This window comes from Dipteris shenzhenensis, chromosome 10 (genome assembly GCF_047967505.1).
Source record: "Dipteris shenzhenensis isolate YYH24624 ecotype China chromosome 10, Dip_SZ_1.0, whole genome shotgun sequence".
Taxonomy (NCBI): Eukaryota; Viridiplantae; Streptophyta; class Polypodiopsida; order Gleicheniales; family Dipteridaceae; genus Dipteris; species Dipteris shenzhenensis.
In genome coordinates, this window is record NC_141605.1 from 25080502 (window position 1) to 25101458 (window position 20957).

A 20957-nucleotide genomic window follows, 5' to 3' on the forward strand; every position below is an offset into this window, starting at 1 on the left:
TTACGTGCGCTAATAATGCTTCATATGCTGTAAAAGGAATTGGAGATGTGCAGCTCACATCCATTTCCAGCCATCCTATCACTCTGACAAATGTTCTTTTTGTGCCTGGCATTGAAGTCAACTTGATTTCAATTTCAGAAATTGCTACTTCAGGTTTCAGAGTAATTTTTGATGGCTACAGATGCCTAGTATATGATCTTCATGATGACAATGCCATAGTTCCTTCACAGCTTGCTGAAACTCATCTTTGGCATGAGAGAATGGGCCATCTCAATTATAGAGCTCTTGCAAAGCTACATTCACAGCAGATGGCAAATGATGTACCTCAGACTCACACAGTTTCCAAACATGTGTGTGAGGGTTGTCTTTTGGGTAAGATGCATCGATTTCCTTTTCAAAAGAATTGTCCAAAACTCTCACAAAGGAAATTGCAGCTAGTACACAGTGATGTCTGTGGCCCAATGAGGACAAATGCCATTGGAGGATACAAATATTTCATGACTCTCATTGATGATTTCACAAGGTATTGCTAGGTATATCCTTTAAAGGCCAAATTTGAAGTTTTCTTATACTTTCAGAGATGGCTGAATATGGTTGAGAATGAATCAGGATGCAACCTTGTCACCCTCAACACATATAGGGGGGTGAGTATATGTCAAAGGAATTTGATGCATTTCTATCCTCACGGGGCATTATTCACTCATGCACTACTCCTTACACTCCTCGGCAGAATCCTATTTCTGAAAGGAAACCAGGTCCACAATGGAGATTGCCAGATACATGCTTAAGGCCAAGTCTTTGCCCAATAAATTTTGGCTTGATGCTGTAATGTGTGCCAACTATGTGCTGAATAGATCACCTACACGGGCATTAAAGACTATCACACCTTATGAAGCATGGAAAGGCAGGAAGCCTTCACTTTCACACATGAAAGTTTTTGGGTCTCTTGCATATGTTCGTGTACCATCTCAGCTGAGACATAAGCTTGATGACAAGGCAATCAAATGCATATTCATTAGTTACAGCCAAGAGAGCAGAGGGTATCGGTTATATCAACCAAATACTGGGAAGATTATTGTCAGTAGAAATGTGATCTTTGCTGAACATTCAGCTTCTCCTCTTGTGGACTGCAAAGCAAAGCCAGATATTGACATGTTTGATGCCTTTGAATCTTGGTTACCTCTGCCATCAACAGAAGACGATTTTGAGCAGCAACATGAGCCTCCTGCAAGCCCTCCACTAAGCAATAATCAGCCACACCCTCATGCTGATTTGCAGGTTACTCTTCCGGCACAGAATGATCCCACTACTCATGATGCAGTCATTGAAGAAAGAGCTGTCAATAGACAGCAAAGGCAAGTTCCCAGATGGCTTCTGGATACATTGAGGGACAGCAAACAAGATCAGCCTTTTGCTGCCCGGACAAGATCAGGGAATAGACAGCATGGTCACTTTCTTGAGTTTGCACTCCTTGCTACAGCTTGCAATGAAGAGCCTTTGTGCCATAAAGATGCTTTTGACAGCAAAGAGTGGATGGATGCAATGAAAGATGAGTTACAATCCATTGCCAAAAATGACACATGGGAATTAGTAGATCTCCCACCTGGCAAGCATGCCATTGGAACGCCGTGGGTCTACAAATTAAAAAGGAAATCTGATGGCAGCATAGATCGATACAAAGCCCTTCTTGTTGCAAAAGGGTATGCCCAACAACAAGGCATTGACTTTGAGGAGACATTTGCTCCCACATCCAGGATTACTACCATTCGATGTGTCATTGCCATTGCAGCCCATCATCGTTGGCAAGCGCACCAACTTGACATAAAGACCGCTTTTCTTCATGGGAATCTGCAGGAAGAAGTTTATGTCACACAACCTCCTGGCTTTGAGGTTGTTAATTCTGAAAATAAGATATGCCGACTTAGAAAAACCCTTTATGGTTTGAAGTAGCCACCCAGGGCATGGTATGCCAAAATTCATGCACACTTACTATCCCTTGGTTTTCAGAATAGTCCCACAGAACCCACTCTTTATTTCCGTGGGAGTGGATCTGATTTTTTAGTGCTGATTTTATATGTGGATGATGTGCTTATCACAGGCCCAGATACTCAGCAAATTGCAGCCTTCAAGGCTGATTTGCAGCAGATTTTTGACATGTCAGACATGGGACGGCTCCATTATTATTTGGGCATTCAGTTTGCTCATGTTGAGGGGGGTATCATGATGTCTTAGTCCAAGTATATTGGACAGCTCCTTGATCGTTTTCAGTTTGAGGATTGCAAGCCAATCTCTACTCCAGTGGACCCTGGCTTCAAATTCTCAGCTCATGATGGGAGCCCACCATGTGATATCACTCTTTATCAGCAGGCTGTTGGATGCCTTATTTATTTATGTCATACCAGACCTGACTTGCAGTACGCAGTATCTCAGCTCAGCAGATTCATGCACATGCCCAGTTCACAGCATTGGCAGGCAGTGAAGAGAGTCTTCAGATATCTCAGAGGCACTCAGGATTTAGCCCTCTTCTACGGTGATCAGGGTTCACTTACCATGCATGCTTACACGGATAGTGACTGGGCAGGATGTTCCGACACCAGAGTGTCACATACTAGCAATTGTTTTTTGCTTGGCAATTCATGTATTTATTGGCTCAGCAAGAAGCAACCGACAGTTGCCACCTCTAGCTGTGAGGCTGAGTACAGGGCAGCTTTCACCGCTACAGTAGAGTGTGTTTGGCTTCGACAGTTACTTACAGATCTTGGTATTTGCCAGACATCCTCCACTATTGTCTACACTGACAGCCAGAGTGCTTTGGCCATTGCGCGTAACCCAGTGTTTCATGAGCGTACCAAGCATATTGAAGTTCACTATCATTATCTTCGGGAGCGGTTGCCAACAGGAGACATAGAGTTGTCCTATCTTCCCACAGAGGACAACATCGCAGATATGTTTACAAAGGCACTTCCTCGTCCCAAGTTCGAAGTCTTCTGACAGGCTTTACACTTGGTTCCCTTTGTTACATGATCTGACATTCCTTGTACATTCATAGGTGGCTATATCCTTTTGGATGAACATGTGCCACCATGACCAGAAACTACCAGGTATTCTGAGACGTTTCCAGAGTACTTCAGCCCATCCCATGGAGGGGGGTTTGTAGGCCATCTTCTGATGGTTCTAGTGATGCCCTATAGGCCATGGTATGTGCCTTGTAGGCATAAGTGTAGGCACTTATAGTGTTAGTGCCTTCTAGGCCAAATAGGACACTTAGTCCTATGTGACACCTAGGACACTTAGTCCTAGGTCTAGGTACAAGTACTTTGTACTTGTGTGTTTTCAAATAATCTAAGATTGACGTGACTTCTTTATCGACTCGTCTTGTACCTACACTCTCTCTCTTTCTTTTCTCAACGGACCTTCAGTTTGTTGACAGATAATAATCAAATCCGGTATTCTCCTCACATGCAAGGTGTAGAAGAAATTTTAACCATCACATTCCATTTTTCTTTATGTGAGAGAAAATGAGTACAGAGGGCTTAGGGAAAAAAGAGATGTGGGAAAAGGGCGGGGAAGAGACGGCCGAATATAGGGAGACGGGGATGCAGTAGGTGCTTAGGGAGAAGAGATGGAGGGGCATGACAGAGTCTGGGTGTAAATTGGCAGTGCTACACAGGATTGCTGGAGGATAGCACCGGAAGATACAGGCATAGGAGTTAGTGTAGCATTTTACATAACGAAGTAGCAGGGACGACTATTATCATAGCAGTACAAACTGCTATGAAAAGAAGAGTGTAGGAGGAGGATAAACCATTAAGAAGACAAGAGGAGAGGATAACACATGAGGGGACTAAATCAGTTGTTGTTAATTGACAGAGTAGCAGAAATACCTATTAGAAAGTAGTGTACATTGCTGTCACAGCACTACTCATACAGTAACTCCAACTGCTAGCCTACCAAAAGAGTAGTCCTTTCTGTAGTCTACCAAGGGAAATAACCAATGCATACGTGGCTCAAAACATGCTCGGAAGCCAAGCAATGCCATACACAGCACCTTTGCTTCAAAATCCAGAGCTAGGAGTTGCTTGCTGTACTAGACTGTCATCCATGCTCGCTTTGCTTGATGGTTTACATGTGTCAAATGAAGACTCCTTTTTTAACCACCCTTTCCTCAATTACTATCACGTCTTTTGCACTGTTCTCTTTTTATTGGGAAAGAGTGATTTATCTTCTCCTTTTCCCAAAAAGGGGTTGCTTTTCCTTCAAGCTTGAAAGATAGAAAATGAATTCATCCACTACTGCCTCTTCATTTCCTTCTTTGTTTCCCTCAAAGGAGAGCAATTTCTTTAAAAGCATAAATAATATTCACATACAACTTTGACAAGTAAACCAAGGTACTAAAGAGTCCCTCTAATTGACAATCTGAAGCTTATTAAGTCTTTGATATAATCACTGCTTTGAAACAGGACTATAACCTACTCAACTGATAGTAACTATTAAACCTGAAAATAACCACTGCACGTATTGAAATAGAATCATTCCAATTACTATTTATTCACCATAGATGAAGGTGGTCACCTGAGCAGTTGCCAATGGTACCTCTCTTGCACTTCCTTTAAATAAGCTAAGTTCCACCAGAGAAACATCTGCTGTCACCATGATAGTAGTCCATGAGCCATCTTTCTCTGCGGGTGATGTCTCAGTTCTTTCTTGTGTTTCAGCTTCCATCCCAGAAAAGTTCTGATCTTCTGTCTTGTGCTCCAGTTCATTCTGAAATTCACTCCGCTTTCCGTCCTCACTTGCATTTGGTAGTGTAACAGGTGGTGGTAAATTAGGCTTCTCTGACAAGTTGCTCGAGGCACATTCTGTAATAACCTGGTATTCTTTGTCAGATAGATCTGCTTTCAGCTCTTCTATCTGCATCAATTCCAAGAAAGTGTCAACATTTCCAGTGATAAGGATGCCTCGTACAAAGGAAAAGACTATGTAACATTGCTGTTTTCACTCTCTTGCATGAATCATAAATGCTTCCAATACCTTTATGCTTGCTTCCACCCCTGGGACTTGGTGCCATAAGTCTCGCAGAGGCCTTACTACTTTTAAAGAGAGTCCATTAGCCTTCTTGATAATTCCTTCACCAGATTTACCATTCATACCAACTGCCATCTGTATGTCTTCTACCTGCATGATACAGATACAACCTTGAAACTGAACAGTCTACTCCATAAGATAGGTATGTTTGTCAATCACACATCCAATGTCCCCACAAATGCCATGCTCTCTACTCACTTGCAAAACTATGGTGTCCAAGCGCACAGCTTCCGGATTATCCTTCTCACCTCCAATCCACCCTAAAGAATTGTTTACGTTTACATGAAGAATGTCCAGCTCCAGAAAACTGCAAAATGTTTCACTCCAAATGGTAACATTTTCACATCACACACTCACAGGAGACTTTTGACGCACGCCAAGAACGCTTGTAGAATCCACTAAACAGTGAACTTAAGAAAGCTGGATTGAACTAATCCTCAACAAATGCTTATGAATAGGAAGCTGAAGTTCAACAACAAAAAAAGTCAAAATGCGACTCTAAGACTTGGAACATACTCGGAACTGCTTGTTTCGCGCGGCATGATTATAATTGGCTTGGAGAGGGAAATATCTAGCTTTATTCCTGGCGATCCCTCTACCTCGGATTGTGTAAAGAACTTCTCAACATCTGTCACTTTATTATCGATTTTTACAATGTAACCAGAAGATTCTGGAACTAGACCCATAAAATAAGATGAAAGCTACAGCACAATAAGAACCATGTCATATATTTGACACACAACCATTTGGTGGGAAATTGAGCCTATAAGAAATAGTATTAGAGAGCACTGGTCCATTTAAAAGCGCACTCTCCTTACCTCCTGTATAAAGCGATTTAGATAAATGAATCGAATTTCAAATAGCTTTCCAACAAGACTGTATTCATAATCTGCATAGTCATTGTCGTCCTCGCTGAACGAAAAAAACTCCAGCTACACATAACTTTCTCATAAGTTCATTTCTCAAAGTGGAGCTTCATAAATTGTTGCTCACGAAAGTGTCTAAAGATCCGAACAAATATAAATATTACCTCAATAAAAGATGTGCTGCCAGGGTTACGAGTGTCACAAATGAAATAATACGGATGGTCACAATCCAGACTGTCATCAGTAATTCTAAGGTTCCCAAGAGAGGCTGTAATTCCAAAGGAAGAAGGAAAAACCTGCAAATGAAGTGAAATATCAAAATCAAATTCTGATATACTAAAAAAGGGATCTACTGTCACTACGAAAAAATTTGACTGCAATACTGGATGTGCTTTTTTAAAAACATGTTGAATACCTTTATTTCAGAATGCAGGTCCTCCTGAGATAAAGTAGCAAGCTGAGCCCCATCTTCAGTGTTTAAAATAATCACTGCCTGGCGCATGTTTAAAATCAATAAAAGCAATACACGATCTTTGCCTGACCCAAGAAGTCCCTTGATGATAGAATCTTTACGATCAAATGCGGATTCTGAATCAGTAGTATCATTCGCTGTCTCCATTGTGGCTGACTCCACTGAGGTAACTAATCCATCTTTATCAGATGGAGATGATTCTGGAGAGATCGGTGCTACATCTGCAGTTATTGCACCTGTGAAATCAAGCAGTGCCATGATTGTTGGTCGTATACAAAAAAACGAGAGAGTTGCAAGGGATACCGTTATCTGCAAGACAAGTAGAGGACATTTTAGGCCAAATATGCTCAGTCCAATCTAAGAACAACATGTCAGCTGAGATGAAGCACACAAAGTCTGTTGCAAGTGCAGATCAGGGGTGAAAGACCTGCTTGTCCACATTTTCATATGCTGGAGACTCTAGAGAAAATAGAATGACTTGTGCTTTCACAAAATCCTCCTGCAGCTCATCCTTTGGCCATCCCTTCTTCTCTGATGTCAAATCTGGTAGCAAGCCAGGAATGTGTTCAAAAGATGGAGGCTCCTTCCCATATAATATTCCACCAAAGTCTAAATCCTCTGCATCATAAAAATCTGAAGTGCTTCTTGAGAAGTGCCTGATTTGCTTCAAGTCTTGACCATTGTCTGTTTCACCTAGATTTTCTTCAGAATCAAAAAACATTTCTCTACCTTCAACTCCATACTTCACTACTTTTTTCCTTTCCCTTGGAGCCCCATTTGCATCAACAGACCGGACTGTAATATTGCCATCATTGTTTGATTTTTTACAAGTTTTTGCTGAATGCAAATCAGAAGTAGCCAAATAGTGACGTTCAGATGATCCCTTGCTGTAAAATTTGTCTTCTACCTCTAATGCTTGGAGCACAGCTCCAACAGACATGTCAAACTTTCTCATGACAAACTCGACCTGTATCAGTGCCCCACTATTGAAAGCATGAGATGATAGAAATATCAATGTAAAGATTGTTCCCCACCACCCACCCCCCCCCCCCCCCCCCCCAAAAAAAACACACACACACACTTACAATGCGTGTTTTCTTGGTCAGAAGGGCACCAGATTTAGAACGGAGGGTTGAAACATAAATTTTCAAATTAATGCCGAGTCAAATTTCTACAAGTTTGCAGGCACGCATGACATAATTGCACTTTGAACAGCCACAGGAAGGTAGCAGCACTGAATAGAATTAGCATACTCTTTCTCAGCTTGAAGGATTCTGTCAAACACACTGTGTACTTACTTTGCTGCCCAGAGCACGTAACTCCAGCAATGGATACTCTGTATCCAAAAGCAGCTTCTCCTTTGATACATTTTTCCCCTTAACACATCATAAGCAGAGAAAACAATGGGTGGCCATTACATAATTTTTTTACACTTATGAGTAACCAAAGAGTAAGCAAAGGCAGACCTCAGTTCAGATCTTTTTATCACAAAAAACAATCATGAACAACAGAGCACTTCTTACCCCAGGGCCACTACTAATCACAATCTTGAGCTCATCTAATGCCCCTGTCAAAAAGAAATCCACTTTTTCTGCAGCATTCACAAGAGCGTTTTCAGGAGCCGCCTTTGGATCATCTTTATCATGCTCGTCGTCCTCAGATAAAAACAATCCACTGACTGCTGCTGGAGCCTGCAACCAAAAAGGCATAACAGCTTATATGATCAGGACATATGGAATCTTTTATGCCTTTTCTTCCTTTGTCCTGTGCCTGATAGCCAGAATGCAGTTTAACAAGCAGGAAATTAATATGATGGACGGTTATGAGATGCAAAAATATTTCAGGGAGGATATTTCAGTGTTCAAAAACCATTTAATCTGCAAGTAAGGACCAGCTCGCAAGAGCTAGTGGTAGAGAGGGGCAGGTGGCTAAGACCAAGGATCCCGAAAGATGTAAGAATCTGCAAAATCTGGAGGTAGAAGATGAGCAGCATGTACTTCTAAAACGCCAAGCTTATGCACACATCAGAGAAAAATATAGCGACGGCGTGGGAAGCCTGAAAACCCTTTTGGAACAACCAGCCAATGCATTGAACTTCCAATATAAGAGGTTTTGAATCACCGTAGCAAAGTTCTTGGGCTAGCGCACATGCTAGCTAAGCAAGTACTCACAACATAGTATGATTGTAAAGATTTCCTTCACTTAGTGTAAAAGACCACTATTAGTTTATAGCGGTCACCAATCGCATAGATCCTGAAGGGTCTCAAGAGGACCTTATTACAATCATATCCCCCCCCCCCCTCTCTCTCTCTCTCTCTCTCTCTCATGGAAGACATGGAAAATGGCCTGAAAAATCTAGCTAATGGGAAGGCTCCAGACGCACAAGGGGTAGTAGCAGAGATGTCAACATGGGGAGGTGAGAAAACAAAGAAAATGCTTACCAGGCTTATGAATATTGCTCTAGAGGAAGGGTTTCCTTTAGATTGGCAGATCCATAAGGGGGGAGATAGCAAGATGGCAAAGAATTATTGGACAATCATGGTAAGCAGCCTAATGGCAAAGTTATATGGAACTATCCTTGAGCAGAAAATCAGCAAATGGACGGAGGAATAAGGAGCGAGAGCTTCATCCCAGGAACGGTTTCGCCCCAAGCACTCAATGATTGATTATCTAGTTGCCATAAGGGCTGCAGCTGAAGGAATTAAAGGAAAGAAAGAGGCTGTCTACTGCTGTTTCATAGACTTCAAGAAAGCCTTCAACACAGTGCCGGGTAAGATGTTATGGGAAAGACTGGAAAAGCTCAAACTTCCTCAGGAACTCAGAGAAGCCACATATCTACTCTATGAGAAGGTACTAGCTGAGTTAGCACAGCCATTGGTGGATGGGTCATGCTCTAAGAGAAAAGCTGTAATAAGGAGTGACATAGGGGCTAAACAAGGCTTCCCTCTCTCATCAACACTCTTTGGTCTTTTCATTGATGAGTTGGAAGAGTGGACGAGAATGCACGAGGAAAGGGTTTTGATTACAGGGTATGCTTTATTAATGCCTATGTATGTAGATAATGTAGTTTTATTCGCAAAGAATAAGGAGAGCTTGCAAGCACATTCGGATCCTCTGAGAGATTTCTGCAAACACTCGGAAATACAAGTCAATATAGACAAAACAAAGGTAATGGCCATCGGGACTGTTATGGATAAATTTGACCAAAGTAAAAAGGCATAAATATGAGTGTGTGCTTGTATGTGTGGCAATAGTATAATAAAATATGGAGTGCATAGGGCCCTGGGTTGAGGTGGCAGGGCATGACCATGTGCCACCCTTCCAAGTAAGAGGACCCATAAGGTGTGTTGTACATAATCCATGGAAGTAGTATTATAAAATGTTAAGGTGGAATGGCTCCTCCATGTGCCACCCCTCCACCTAGGCGGTCCCATGCTTACAATTAGTGAGATATGGCCCAAAGTCCATGGGAGAAGTAATATAAAATAGGTGGAGATGGATATTATATGGGGTTATTCCCTCCATGTAGGATAGGCCCATGTGGGGGAGGTATAGAAGGTCTAAGAGTGCAAGTTAAATAATGGGGAAAGTCGGATGAGGTGGCAAGATTCCTTATGCCAACCCTCCACTTGTCCTCCTAGATGTTTGAATGTATTATAAAATTGGGAAGAGACCAAGGTAGTATCATCATAGAGTTGGGATATGGGAGTTGATATATGTGGAAAAATGTGGCCAAGCGTTATCGCACACAATTGAGAGTGCATAACCGCCTAGCCCACATGGGAGACTCTTCCACACACACCATACATGTGGAAGGATGCATTTATTGGGAGAGACTCTCTCTCTTGGCTATAAAAGGAGGGGGCTATTCCTTGATGGAGCACGCTCATTCTTGTAAAGCCACCTAGCTAGCTAGTACTTTGATTTCCCCCTTCCCTTCCTTTCAAATAAAGCATGGCCCTCTCCCCTTGATGTCTTCATCTCTACATTCCTCCTCCACCCATGTACATACTCCTCTTTCCCCTCTCCCTCTTCCCTTGTGCCATAGTCTCCCTCTTCTTTCCCTCCCCTCTTAATCCCTTTTTCCCACCCATGTTAAGGCTCCTCCCCTCACGTTCCCTATTCCCCTATGGCCCTCGAGCGTCGCCATACCTATCCTCTAGCGGACACGCAGCAAACAAGTGGACGTCACATTTGGAGGAGAGCCGTTGGAAACAGTCGCCTCATATAAATACTTAGGATTGGATTTCACAAACAACTACAAATGGAGTGCCACGCTTGTGCAGACAATAATCCTCTACGGATGCCCTGCCTAGGCATCCGGGCTGTCTATGACATACTAGGACATAACAGAAATTATACATAAACGTTTTCTGATAGGGTGGCTAGGGGTTAAGGCACAAATACCATACCCCATCCTACTGGCTGAAACGGGAATGATACCACTAGAAGGGGAAGCGTTGTGTCAATTCATGGCCTACCTCAACAAAGTTGAGAAAATGATGCCGGTTGGATACCACACAAGGCGATGGAAGCTACACAAACCATGGGCTGGCACTGAGAGGGAATGAGGTGGGATGCAGTCATGGGGTATACCAGCCGTTGATATACCAGAAGATGCATGTCAAATAAGGGAGATTGTGACGCAAAAAATGCTACATAAACTTTGGCATCACCCGGTACAAAAATGCAGTTTTATAAACAAGAAATCAACTCAATGGACAGCCACGGAATGCAGAAATACCTTAGGGAAGACATCAACATTTAAATGACAACTAATTTGCAAAATCATAACTAGTTCACATGATCTTGAGGTAGAGAAGGGTAGATGGGCAAGGCCATCGATTCCCAGAGAGGAAAGAACCTACAAAATCTGCCCCACAAGGGAGGTAGAAATGAACATCATGTACTTTTAAGGTGTAGAGCCTACATACACGTCAGAGAACGCTATGGGGACAGCAGAGATCTGACAAACCTGCTGGAGCAGCCAGCCAAAAAGCTAGGAAGCCACCTGAGAGAGACTTTAGAACATCGCAATAAGATTCTAGGTCTAGCACGCAAGCTACCCCAACAAGTACTCAATACATGACAAGTTTGTAATGTTTTCTCTCATTGGATGTAAGGCCCTATTATTAAGTAGTGATTGCCAATCCCATAGATCCAAAAGGGTCTCCCGCGGACTTCCATACAATCATATCATCTCTCTCTCTCTCTCTCTCTCTCTCTCTCTCTCTCCCTCCTGAAAAGGTCAACATGCAAGAGTTTCAACTGTCTTTACTGAGCACTTTGCGGAATCACTGGTTGACAAGTGAAAAGAGGGTAAAGCTGGAATATTACCAAGACAACATAAATCCCACATGTTGGTCTACATACATGTCCATAGAGACTCATGCTCAGTCTTATATTAGCACACCTATCCCCCTTCTATATCGCAAAAACATCGCCAGGTTCCGTACCAGATCTCATACATTTGCCATTGAGCAAGGAGCTTGGATACACCAGCCTAGACATGCTAGAGTCTGTACCCTTTGTGACATGCACACAGTTGAGACGGAGGCACATGTAGCTCTACAGTGCCCCCGATATGCACATATCAGGGAGGACTACTAGCAGATACTGGGGGACTCTGCTCAGTTGACCTCAGTTCTCTTCACTCCCTCTCCAGCAGCATTGGGATCTTTTGTCACTCCTCTTTTTACCTGTCGTCAGAAACTCATAGACTCCTGACCCCTCTCCTTGAGAAGACTCTTTTTACATTGTATCGAGATGGGTCCCATGGGTCATTTTTGGCCCCCCGAGGACGCTAATAAATTCTACTTCTACTTCTCTCTCTCTCTCTCTCTCTCTCTCTCTCTCTCACATACGGTCGACCAGGGTCACCGTGGCGCTCATTAGGCATAGAGTCGCTGCCAGGAGGGCACGATCGACTACTCATCCAAAAAGTAGACAACGATCTATTACGGGCTTCTTGCATACACTGCCTAGTCCGTCATCGGGTGTACCTTGACGTTTTCATACCTTGTGTATGCTGCACTGCATTGTATTGTATTGGATCAGACTGCATCTACTATGAGGATGATGATACCAAGGATGTCTATGACTATGGTGACACGTACAACGATATCATTGAGTATGACTGCCTTCAGATCTCACAGGAGGGCTTCATCACACCTCCGGGTTACACACAGCTTCATCTACCACATGCGCTCCGGATCTCCCTCGGTCAGTTTAGGGTTTCGTCACACCGATTACGGATCGATAGCGGACACGCAGAGGGTATCCCACGAGAGGGCCGCCTTTGCCCACTTTGCAACTTGCAGGAGATCGAGTCGGAGGAGCATTTTGCTTTCAGATGTCCTATCTATTATGCCATTCGAGGCCGGTACCACTGCCTCTTCTGCGATAGATTCGGCCCCCTCCCACACATGCTGCAGTTCCCGGATCAACGATGCCTAGCCGCTTTCTTACATGAGATGGCTCGCCACCGAGATACCTCTCTCCGAGCACGGCGACACGCACAGCGCACACAGCGTGAGGACACCCAGCGGCCCATCACTGATTTCTTCTAGTCACAGGATACCTCTCCTCAGTCTAGCCGACGACGCGGACGTGAGCGAGAGCCAGAGCCACGACAACTGCGCCAGCGGACAGACTCACACGTCCGGGTCCATGACATCTCGTCTCTGCTCTCTGCCCGCCCCACCGGGGTTACCGTTGCCCTCATCCACCGCCGCCCCCGACAATCGAGCTCGACTAGGCCGCGTGACGTCATAGGCCAATCATCTATCGCAGGGTTTTTTCCGGCCTCCCATTTGACGGCCCCTCTATGATTGGTCTCTGATGATCACCACCTGCACATATATATTGTATCTCCCCCCTCTGCCCCATTTTTGGTGCCCCCCCCTTCTTTTTTGTATCATCTGGAGGTAGACACATATTTTTTGTATCAGGACTAGACACACCGTCCTTCATAACCTCTTTTTTGTAGAAACGGTTGGCTGGCCCGCTTTGAGACCGCCACCGTTATGCTCATTGTATCAGTTATCTTTAGTCTCATAGACCTTCACGGTCTCCCGAAGACTTTAATAAACTTTCTTTCTTTCTTTCTTTCTAGCACGGGTTAGGACGCTCGCTCAGTAGCTCCACCCTTTTGCTTATTGTACCAAGTTTTCTATCAGTCTCATAGACCCATCGGTCTTTAGCAGGCTTTAATAAACTCTCTCTCTCTCTCTCTCTCTCTCTCTCTCTCTCTCTGTGCAATATCATGATCAAAAGAATCTCTCATGCATAGGCTGCTTTCAAAACAAAAAAGAGTAGTAAAGATCTTAGACAACATATAATCTCAAAGGTATCAAACTATTTATAGCTAAGGATCTCATCAAGTATCGTCTGGGTTTGGACCAAGTATCGAGCACCAATATTTATGCAGGCTATCAGCTTCATGGAGAAATCCCCATCCGAGCAAATGGGACATGGCACACATGACTGCTATGCTAGGAAATGCCATGCAGCTCGGCATATTTGGAGGCATACACAATTATTGCTCAGCATATTTAGTATAACCGGTCTTCAATTTCCTAAAGGGCAGTAGATCATAACTATCATTGCATATTCATTATTCACAGCCACAATACATCATTTCTAGCCACTTAACTTTAAACAATACCACTTAGAAAAAATTTGAGAAATAACTTGATGGAGGCTAGAGTGCCCCTGCTCAATGAAACCAAGTACAAGACACCACACTGGCCCCAAACACGATTATTGAGCTTTAGTAAACTTATGATTAAGAAACGGCATCTGATTCTAAGGAGGATTATGGTAATTAAATCAATTTAAAAGAGTTTCCCTAATCTTTAGCAATCCCATATTTGAAGCTCTCATATAACAATCTATACCATATTCCTTGGATGAGTAGGAAAAAGATATTGGAAACCTCATACTTAAGGATTATAATCGATCATAAATTAATCTCTAATACATTATCAAATATGGGAAGGCAAGGAACGGATTTTCAAAATATTCCCAATTCTCCAAACCTAAGTACTTTTAAGGAAATGTGGTCTCTACTGAACTCCTTCCTATCATAATATGAATTAGGGAGAAGTTGTAACTCTCATATACATCTTGAAATTTTCACTTTTTCTCTTTTATAACTATAAAAAGTAAAATTTTAAGCCTACCTTTGCATAGATCATGAAATTTTGAACATTTTTCCTTTTTACAGCTCCTCAATCTGAGATAAGGAGCAAAAGTTATGACCCCTTCTGCGTAGGCTCTCCAAGGGTATTCCGCCGGCGGAATAGGGTTGGAGCAAGCTCTTCAAACCATATTCCTCTGGAAAAATACACTTAGAGGGTCTATTAAAAAAGTATTATATTATTTTCTTAGGTCGTCCTGAGGAACTGTAAAGAGGATATTTGCTCAAAATTTCATGATCCAACCAATGGTGAAAGGAAAAGAAAGGATTTTTGAAAGTGATAAAATAAGTCACCACTTGGATATTATATATGTATATTATATAAAGGTATATTTATATCTATATTTGGTTGGACTCTCTCAAGTTTCTTGCTTCAAATATCTTCAAAATACTTTAATGAGAATCAACCCAAGAACATAATCTATGTATTAGATTATGCCTTTACAAACTATATAGACAAAGGTTTTTCATCCTGAATTTTTGTATTTTCCTACTTTATAGAAGTTCATTTGCTTGCAAAACTATATAGGCAAGATCTCTTTAGTTTGAGGAGTAGTGACAATAAGGATGAAGATAATGTGTAGGTCTAGAACAAGATGTGACCCTGTTGTTATGATCTTAACGGGAATTGCACAAACTAAAGAAAATCACTTTTGGCCCGCATAGTTGATTTGGATACTGAAAAATAAAGATGATCATTCTTAGACTTGGAAAAGCTCTTCCAAACATAGTAATCTTTTGACTTGCTTGTGTCGCAAATGTAAAGTTCTCGTAAAAAATGGTTTAGAAGTTCTAGATTCCTTCAAAAATTCTTCATATTACCAAATTGTCCTTCTATATGCTTAAGAGAAAAACATAGGGATGATTGAAAACTAGACTCATTCTTGCATATAAGGGTTTTAAGTCTCCAATCAAAGACACATCCCTGAACCAGTTTTTCTATGACTTGCTACATCCAACATTACCATGGATGGTCAGCGACAACCTTCCTTTTTTCTTGCACTGTCTGTTGTATCCTGTGCCATGTATTCCATACAAGCAGCTATATACAGAGATGATGGTTAGATATTTAAACTGTGCGAAACATGGAAGATGTTAAGTGCATGCATATGCAGAGGTACTGAAAGATAAGTGAAACAAAGATGAACTTTCAGGACATTTAATATTAAGGTGAAATATTGAGAAGACAAAGGCATAGCACATTTTCAACCCAAATGAAGCCAACAAAATTCAAACGTTGTTGTGAACTATTTTCTCCTCGATCGGGTTAATAGATTCTTACTGAAGATCGATAAATGGCACCCTGAAGGCGTCCCTGCCAATTCTCTCTTGAATCTTCATTATCACAGCGCAACAACAATGCATTTACAGACTCCACCACCTGACAAGCACAATCCAAAGCCACACGATTGTGGGAAACCTTGCATCAAAATTTTGTGGCGTCTAAGGTGTCCCAGATATCCACTCATCAAAAAAAGAAAAGCCATCATCTTTCTTGTTGACCAATTTCCCTTGGAAAATTTTGTGCAGTGCACTTTTCCCACACAAACAACAAATCTAATGATTCAATTGGAAGCACGAAACAAGAACTACTTGAAACATTGTAAAGGAAAAAAGTGGGGGTTTTCTTTTCCCAGTTGAGAATCAGAGGAAGGGAAAGGGAGCAAAGAAAAAGGAGGAAGAAAAGAAAGGGGAGGAAGAAAGGGATTTTTTCGGGGGGATGGGGGAGGGTGCGTGGGTGGGGATGTCATTTGTGTAATGTAATCTAAAGTTCAGCTTGCAATCACCTTATTTTTGAATTGGCCTGCATCACATACCGCAAGTACATTTGGCACACCTCCAATAGATTCTAGAGGAACAGGAAGCACCTGCTTCCCAATCAAGCTGCACAAAACAGTTTCACCTTACCAAGATGCTGAGACTAATTAAACACGAGATTCTCAAAAGGTTATTTTTATCACAAGAATTGTAAATAGCTTACACAACTAATGAATAATGCTTTGAAAGAAAATAAGTTGCTCAACCAATCATAATTTTTGGAACTTGGCTGATTTCAAATGGAAAATTGAAGGCTGTTGTCTTTTTAATATGCACTAGCATAGAGAAGTTTTTACGGACGATGCCATTAGGGTCCTCCCAGACAGCTTCTGCTAGAAGGCTATTTTCCTTAGAGAATGGGGTGGATCCCCCTTCTTCTTGGAGACTACAGCAGGGTTGAGGTGGCACTTTCAGCCTCAACCTTGGATTTTTTCCAGTTCGCTCTGAAAAGGATTTTATTGGCCCGTTTAGGGTGTTTATTTTCATGCTTTGGATGATGTATTTCTGCATTGAGCTTGCTATTGCAGGTTTCGTTAATACTTAATAGAAGTATTTTTCATGCAAAAAAAGGAGTGTAGGAAAACTAAGAAAGGTGTAACCTTCCAAGCATACAAAGGAAAAAAACACAACCAGGCCATGTTGAGCTAAGAGACATGGACTTTATTTTCATGACATCCACAGCATCCTTACTGGAGCCCCAGTAACCAATGAATGGCATAAATAGGTGTCTAGATCCACTCACTGTCACAATCCTTAGGTTCCCATTCAAAGGCCCGTGGTCATTATTCCAGTGTAAGATTCAAATTTTACTTATTAAAGGTTATTGTACTTGAAAACTACATTCTATTGTATTTCTTTTCAGCGATGCTGCTGCTTCTTTCTTCTACATCGAGAATCTTTTCTAGTTTATGTTAAAGAGTACATGATTCAATTAATGATCGCCTCTTTCCGGATTGTTGCTTTCTAGGAGTCTCCTTGATTTGATTACATACATTGTCATAGTTATATCCATGTTGCACGTGGAGCGTGTGTCCCTCGTCTACTTTACCTGACTCGCCGCTTACAGGACAGAGATGAAGGAGAATCCAATATATAAAGGAAAGGACCAGCTAATGCAGCATGCTGACGTCGCCATACAGCTTCCCTGTTTCCAACACCCTGAGAAACATAAATTCATTTAAATACATGAAAAGCATAAGTTCAAAAGAAATGGCATCATGGAGGAACTTACAATACAATTGCGAAGAAACACTACCTTCCAGGCTAACACAGAAGCTTCCTCTTCAAAATCGGCAGGGTCCCAAGGCCGTATGGATTTATCTGCATCATTTGGTGAGCTACTTTGGAAAACTTTGAATATCTGCATGAGCCTATGGTACCGAGCGGGAGAAAAATGAAATCCAAGAGAAGGCAGTCTCACAGCTACTCGTGTTGATGGATAACTGGAATGGGGAACACAAATCTGCAATTCCAGTTGTGTAATGATCGCTTGAGACTCACAATTAACCAGTGCTATGAAAATTATTAAGAAGTGCTGTGAAAATATCACTCATTACATGATCAAATGCATAGATATACAAGATCAGGCACACAAAATTTTAGTTCTGAAGACCTGTTGCAGAGCCAAAGTGATGCCGCATCTCTCAAGTACAGGGAGAAGTCTCTTGTCTTGACATCTCCATGTTTCAGAACTGCTACTGGATACTTTATGGAGTTCCTTCCAATCAAATGTTCCATCAATCAAGAACATTTGCACATCACTCAAACCAAGTTTGAAATGCATGTACAACTCCATCTCCTCTTGAGATTCTGATGTTCTTGGTTCCTTCATACAAACAGTGCATCCACATCAGGCTCATCAAGTTTGCAGAACTGCATATTAAAGAGAGGAGCATTATGTTTGTCCCAACCTCTGTCTGCAGGGTCAAATATCCTAAGTCAAGCAAAAGCTTGCTTTGCCGAACACCGTCAGGGTAAAACTCTGATGGTATGGTTATTTTTGGCGCAGCAATATTAAGATCCAAAGAAAATCTGCATTTCCAATCAAAGAAAATTTATATATGCAACAGACCTCAAGATACAATCTGAGACATAGCTTCAAAATACAGATATAGACACCCCTGCAGACCACAACAAGGAAAGAACAGTCAAAGATGCTTCTCGAAAAGAACAGAGAAGACTCCATCATGAAATCTCATCAGCTTTAGTACATGGCAACACACAGCTATCAGTCCACAAAATGGAGACACATACTGATCGGAAGGAGGAGAAGAGGGTGGACGGGCGGGCGGGAAGCGGGGGCGGGGGGGGGGGGGGGGGGGGGGGGGGGGGCTCTCACATTTACAGCCCCATGTCATGGTATTGACTATAGATGAGTAGCGTGTTATTTCCCTCTCAAGAAATCTACATGTCAAGAATCCTGTACATATTCCTAAATCTCACCTTTCTTGATGCTATATACAAAAATGCTCAAAAGACTTCTTCTAGATAAACATCACATGTCTGCAAAATGCTGAATGGAATCCTTAGCAAAAAGGCAACGAGGGCAAGTGGGGGATGCCTTGATCTCCACTGGTTCACTGCAATTTCCTTCCATAAATAGAAAGCCAAAAAGAAAGATGATTTTTCTCTTTGTGAGGGATTTCCAAAGTCTCTCAAAAAGACTTCTACAAGTTTGTAGAAATCTGAAAGTTCTCCCAATGAGGAGTTCTGTGGGCTTCCAGCAATTCAGGGTGAGATGAAACCTACTGGCATTACTAACCATGCAAAAAAAGAAAGGGAGGCTCTTCTCTCAGTTCCCTGCATTTCTAATTTGTCTCTCTGAATGCACAATTCTGATTTGTCTCTTTCCGACTTTAGTCAGACATGAATCCAACGTTGGTAGTTCCATTACCAGAAGTGGATGTGTGTTGGTGTTTTTCTCCCTTTTGAAGACACCAGTAACAACTCCTTAGGGCACGTGGGGCTGCCTTGATCTCCACTGGTTCACTGCAATCCCCCCGTGAATAAAAAGCCCCAAAAAAAGTTATTTTTCCCTTCGTGAGGGATTTCCAATGTCTCTCAAAAGGATTTTGCATGTTAGTAGAAATCTCCCAATGAGGAGCTCTAGTGGGGGCTTCCAGCCCTTAAGGCTTAGTCCAAACCTCTTGGCATTACTAACCATGTAAAAAAGACAGGGAGGCTCTTCTCTCAGCCCCCTGCATGAATCCACTCCCACTTAATGGGACACCTCCAAATACTCCATGAATCCAAGGGCATGTGATCTGGGTTAGAATCTAGATACCAACTTGAAGTCAAGAAACATTGCTCCACACGACCCAAAACTGTAATAGGCTCAAAAGCAAAGAGAAAGCAAAGATGTGCATGTGCCATGCACTCAATGTATATATTCACTTGCCTTTTTCTTTGAATACCAATGTGATGTTTCTTGACTCTAATGTTTTATAAACAAACATTTGACCACTTACATCTAAGAGCTTCGTGTTCGTCTCGCAAACTTGGAGGACCTCCAATTGTCTAACCTCATCAGGCACTCCAATATCTAATCTTTCTATCAAACCTTCGAAATCGTGTTGATACTGTTAGGACTATTTGTAGCTACAATGACAATAACATGAGAATGAGACTTCAAACCATCCATCTGAACCAAGGGCTACAATATGATTTTGGCACTCTATTTCACCATGGGTCTTCTCTCTCTCAAGAATGATGGAGTCTAGCTCATCTATGAAAATGATTGAAGGAGCAATTTCTCTTCCTCCTCTAACACCTTACCGGAAATTGATCCAAGGTGGAAAGTCCTGGTGAAATGCATATCGAGCCACCTCTATCTAATGCGTAATCATCAACATAAAATATATCGATCCGTACATGGATGGGCATCTAATGTCTCCTATTTGACCACAAGAATAGGTGAGTGTGGAAGGCATCATCCGTCCAAGCATCTTTGCCACTAATCTAGAATAGAAAGGCACCAAAACTGCTCTCTCAAAGGCGTAAATGCAACATTCCCTTCCCTCGTTTGAATTTTAAAGGCGACTCTACCATGTTGAAGTCACCTCCAATAATCCATGAGTCTGCAATTGGGGCCCAAGACATAAGTTTCTTCTAGACAAGGACACAATGCTCTGTATTGTTGGGAGCATAGAGGTTAAGAAGGCCAAAACTTACATCCCCCCAACTAAAAAGTATGATTCATTGTGCTCTAGAGGGTGTAATGATCCAACCACAAGGGGAAGAAAAGAATCTAAAACCAAAATGTAGGTTACTCTCCTAGTGCCCAAGGCAGGGGACCAAAAGGTATGACAAAAAGGAAGCTTACCTAACTTTGCACAATCTTTGCCATCCAACTTGTGTTCATGAATATAGACGATCCAATAAGACCCCCAAAGGCACCTCAATAAAGCTGATTACAAATCAGCTGCCTTCGATGGCAATCAGGCACAACACCAAGGCCCTGAATATTCAAGCTAACAATCCTCATTGGTCGAAGGAAGCAAGTGGGAAATCCTTACCT

General features: G+C 42.1%; 1 protein-coding gene across 1 annotated transcript in view; it reads right to left on the reverse strand.

The window, feature by feature from the left end:
* Window positions 1–20957, reverse strand: part of LOC147897604 (pleckstrin homology (PH) domain-containing protein) — a 185759-nt gene that overhangs the window by 91233 nt on the left and 73569 nt on the right. The window contains exons 15-30 of the mRNA XM_087380060.1: window positions 18352–18472; window positions 18054–18266; window positions 17697–17903; window positions 17490–17599; window positions 16411–16507; window positions 15906–16004; window positions 7947–8114; window positions 7722–7799; window positions 6851–7390; window positions 6367–6732; window positions 6116–6247; window positions 5904–6017; window positions 5602–5786; window positions 5284–5392; window positions 5032–5175; window positions 4573–4911 (exon numbers count right to left, since the gene is read on the reverse strand). Of these exons, the coding sequence (XP_087236186.1) occupies window positions 4573–4911; window positions 5032–5175; window positions 5284–5392; window positions 5602–5786; window positions 5904–6017; window positions 6116–6247; window positions 6367–6732; window positions 6851–7390; window positions 7722–7799; window positions 7947–8114; window positions 15906–16004; window positions 16411–16507; window positions 17490–17599; window positions 17697–17903; window positions 18054–18266; window positions 18352–18472 (3022 nt within the window). The remainder of the gene's footprint in view (window positions 1–4572; window positions 4912–5031; window positions 5176–5283; window positions 5393–5601; window positions 5787–5903; window positions 6018–6115; window positions 6248–6366; window positions 6733–6850; window positions 7391–7721; window positions 7800–7946; window positions 8115–15905; window positions 16005–16410; window positions 16508–17489; window positions 17600–17696; window positions 17904–18053; window positions 18267–18351; window positions 18473–20957) is intronic.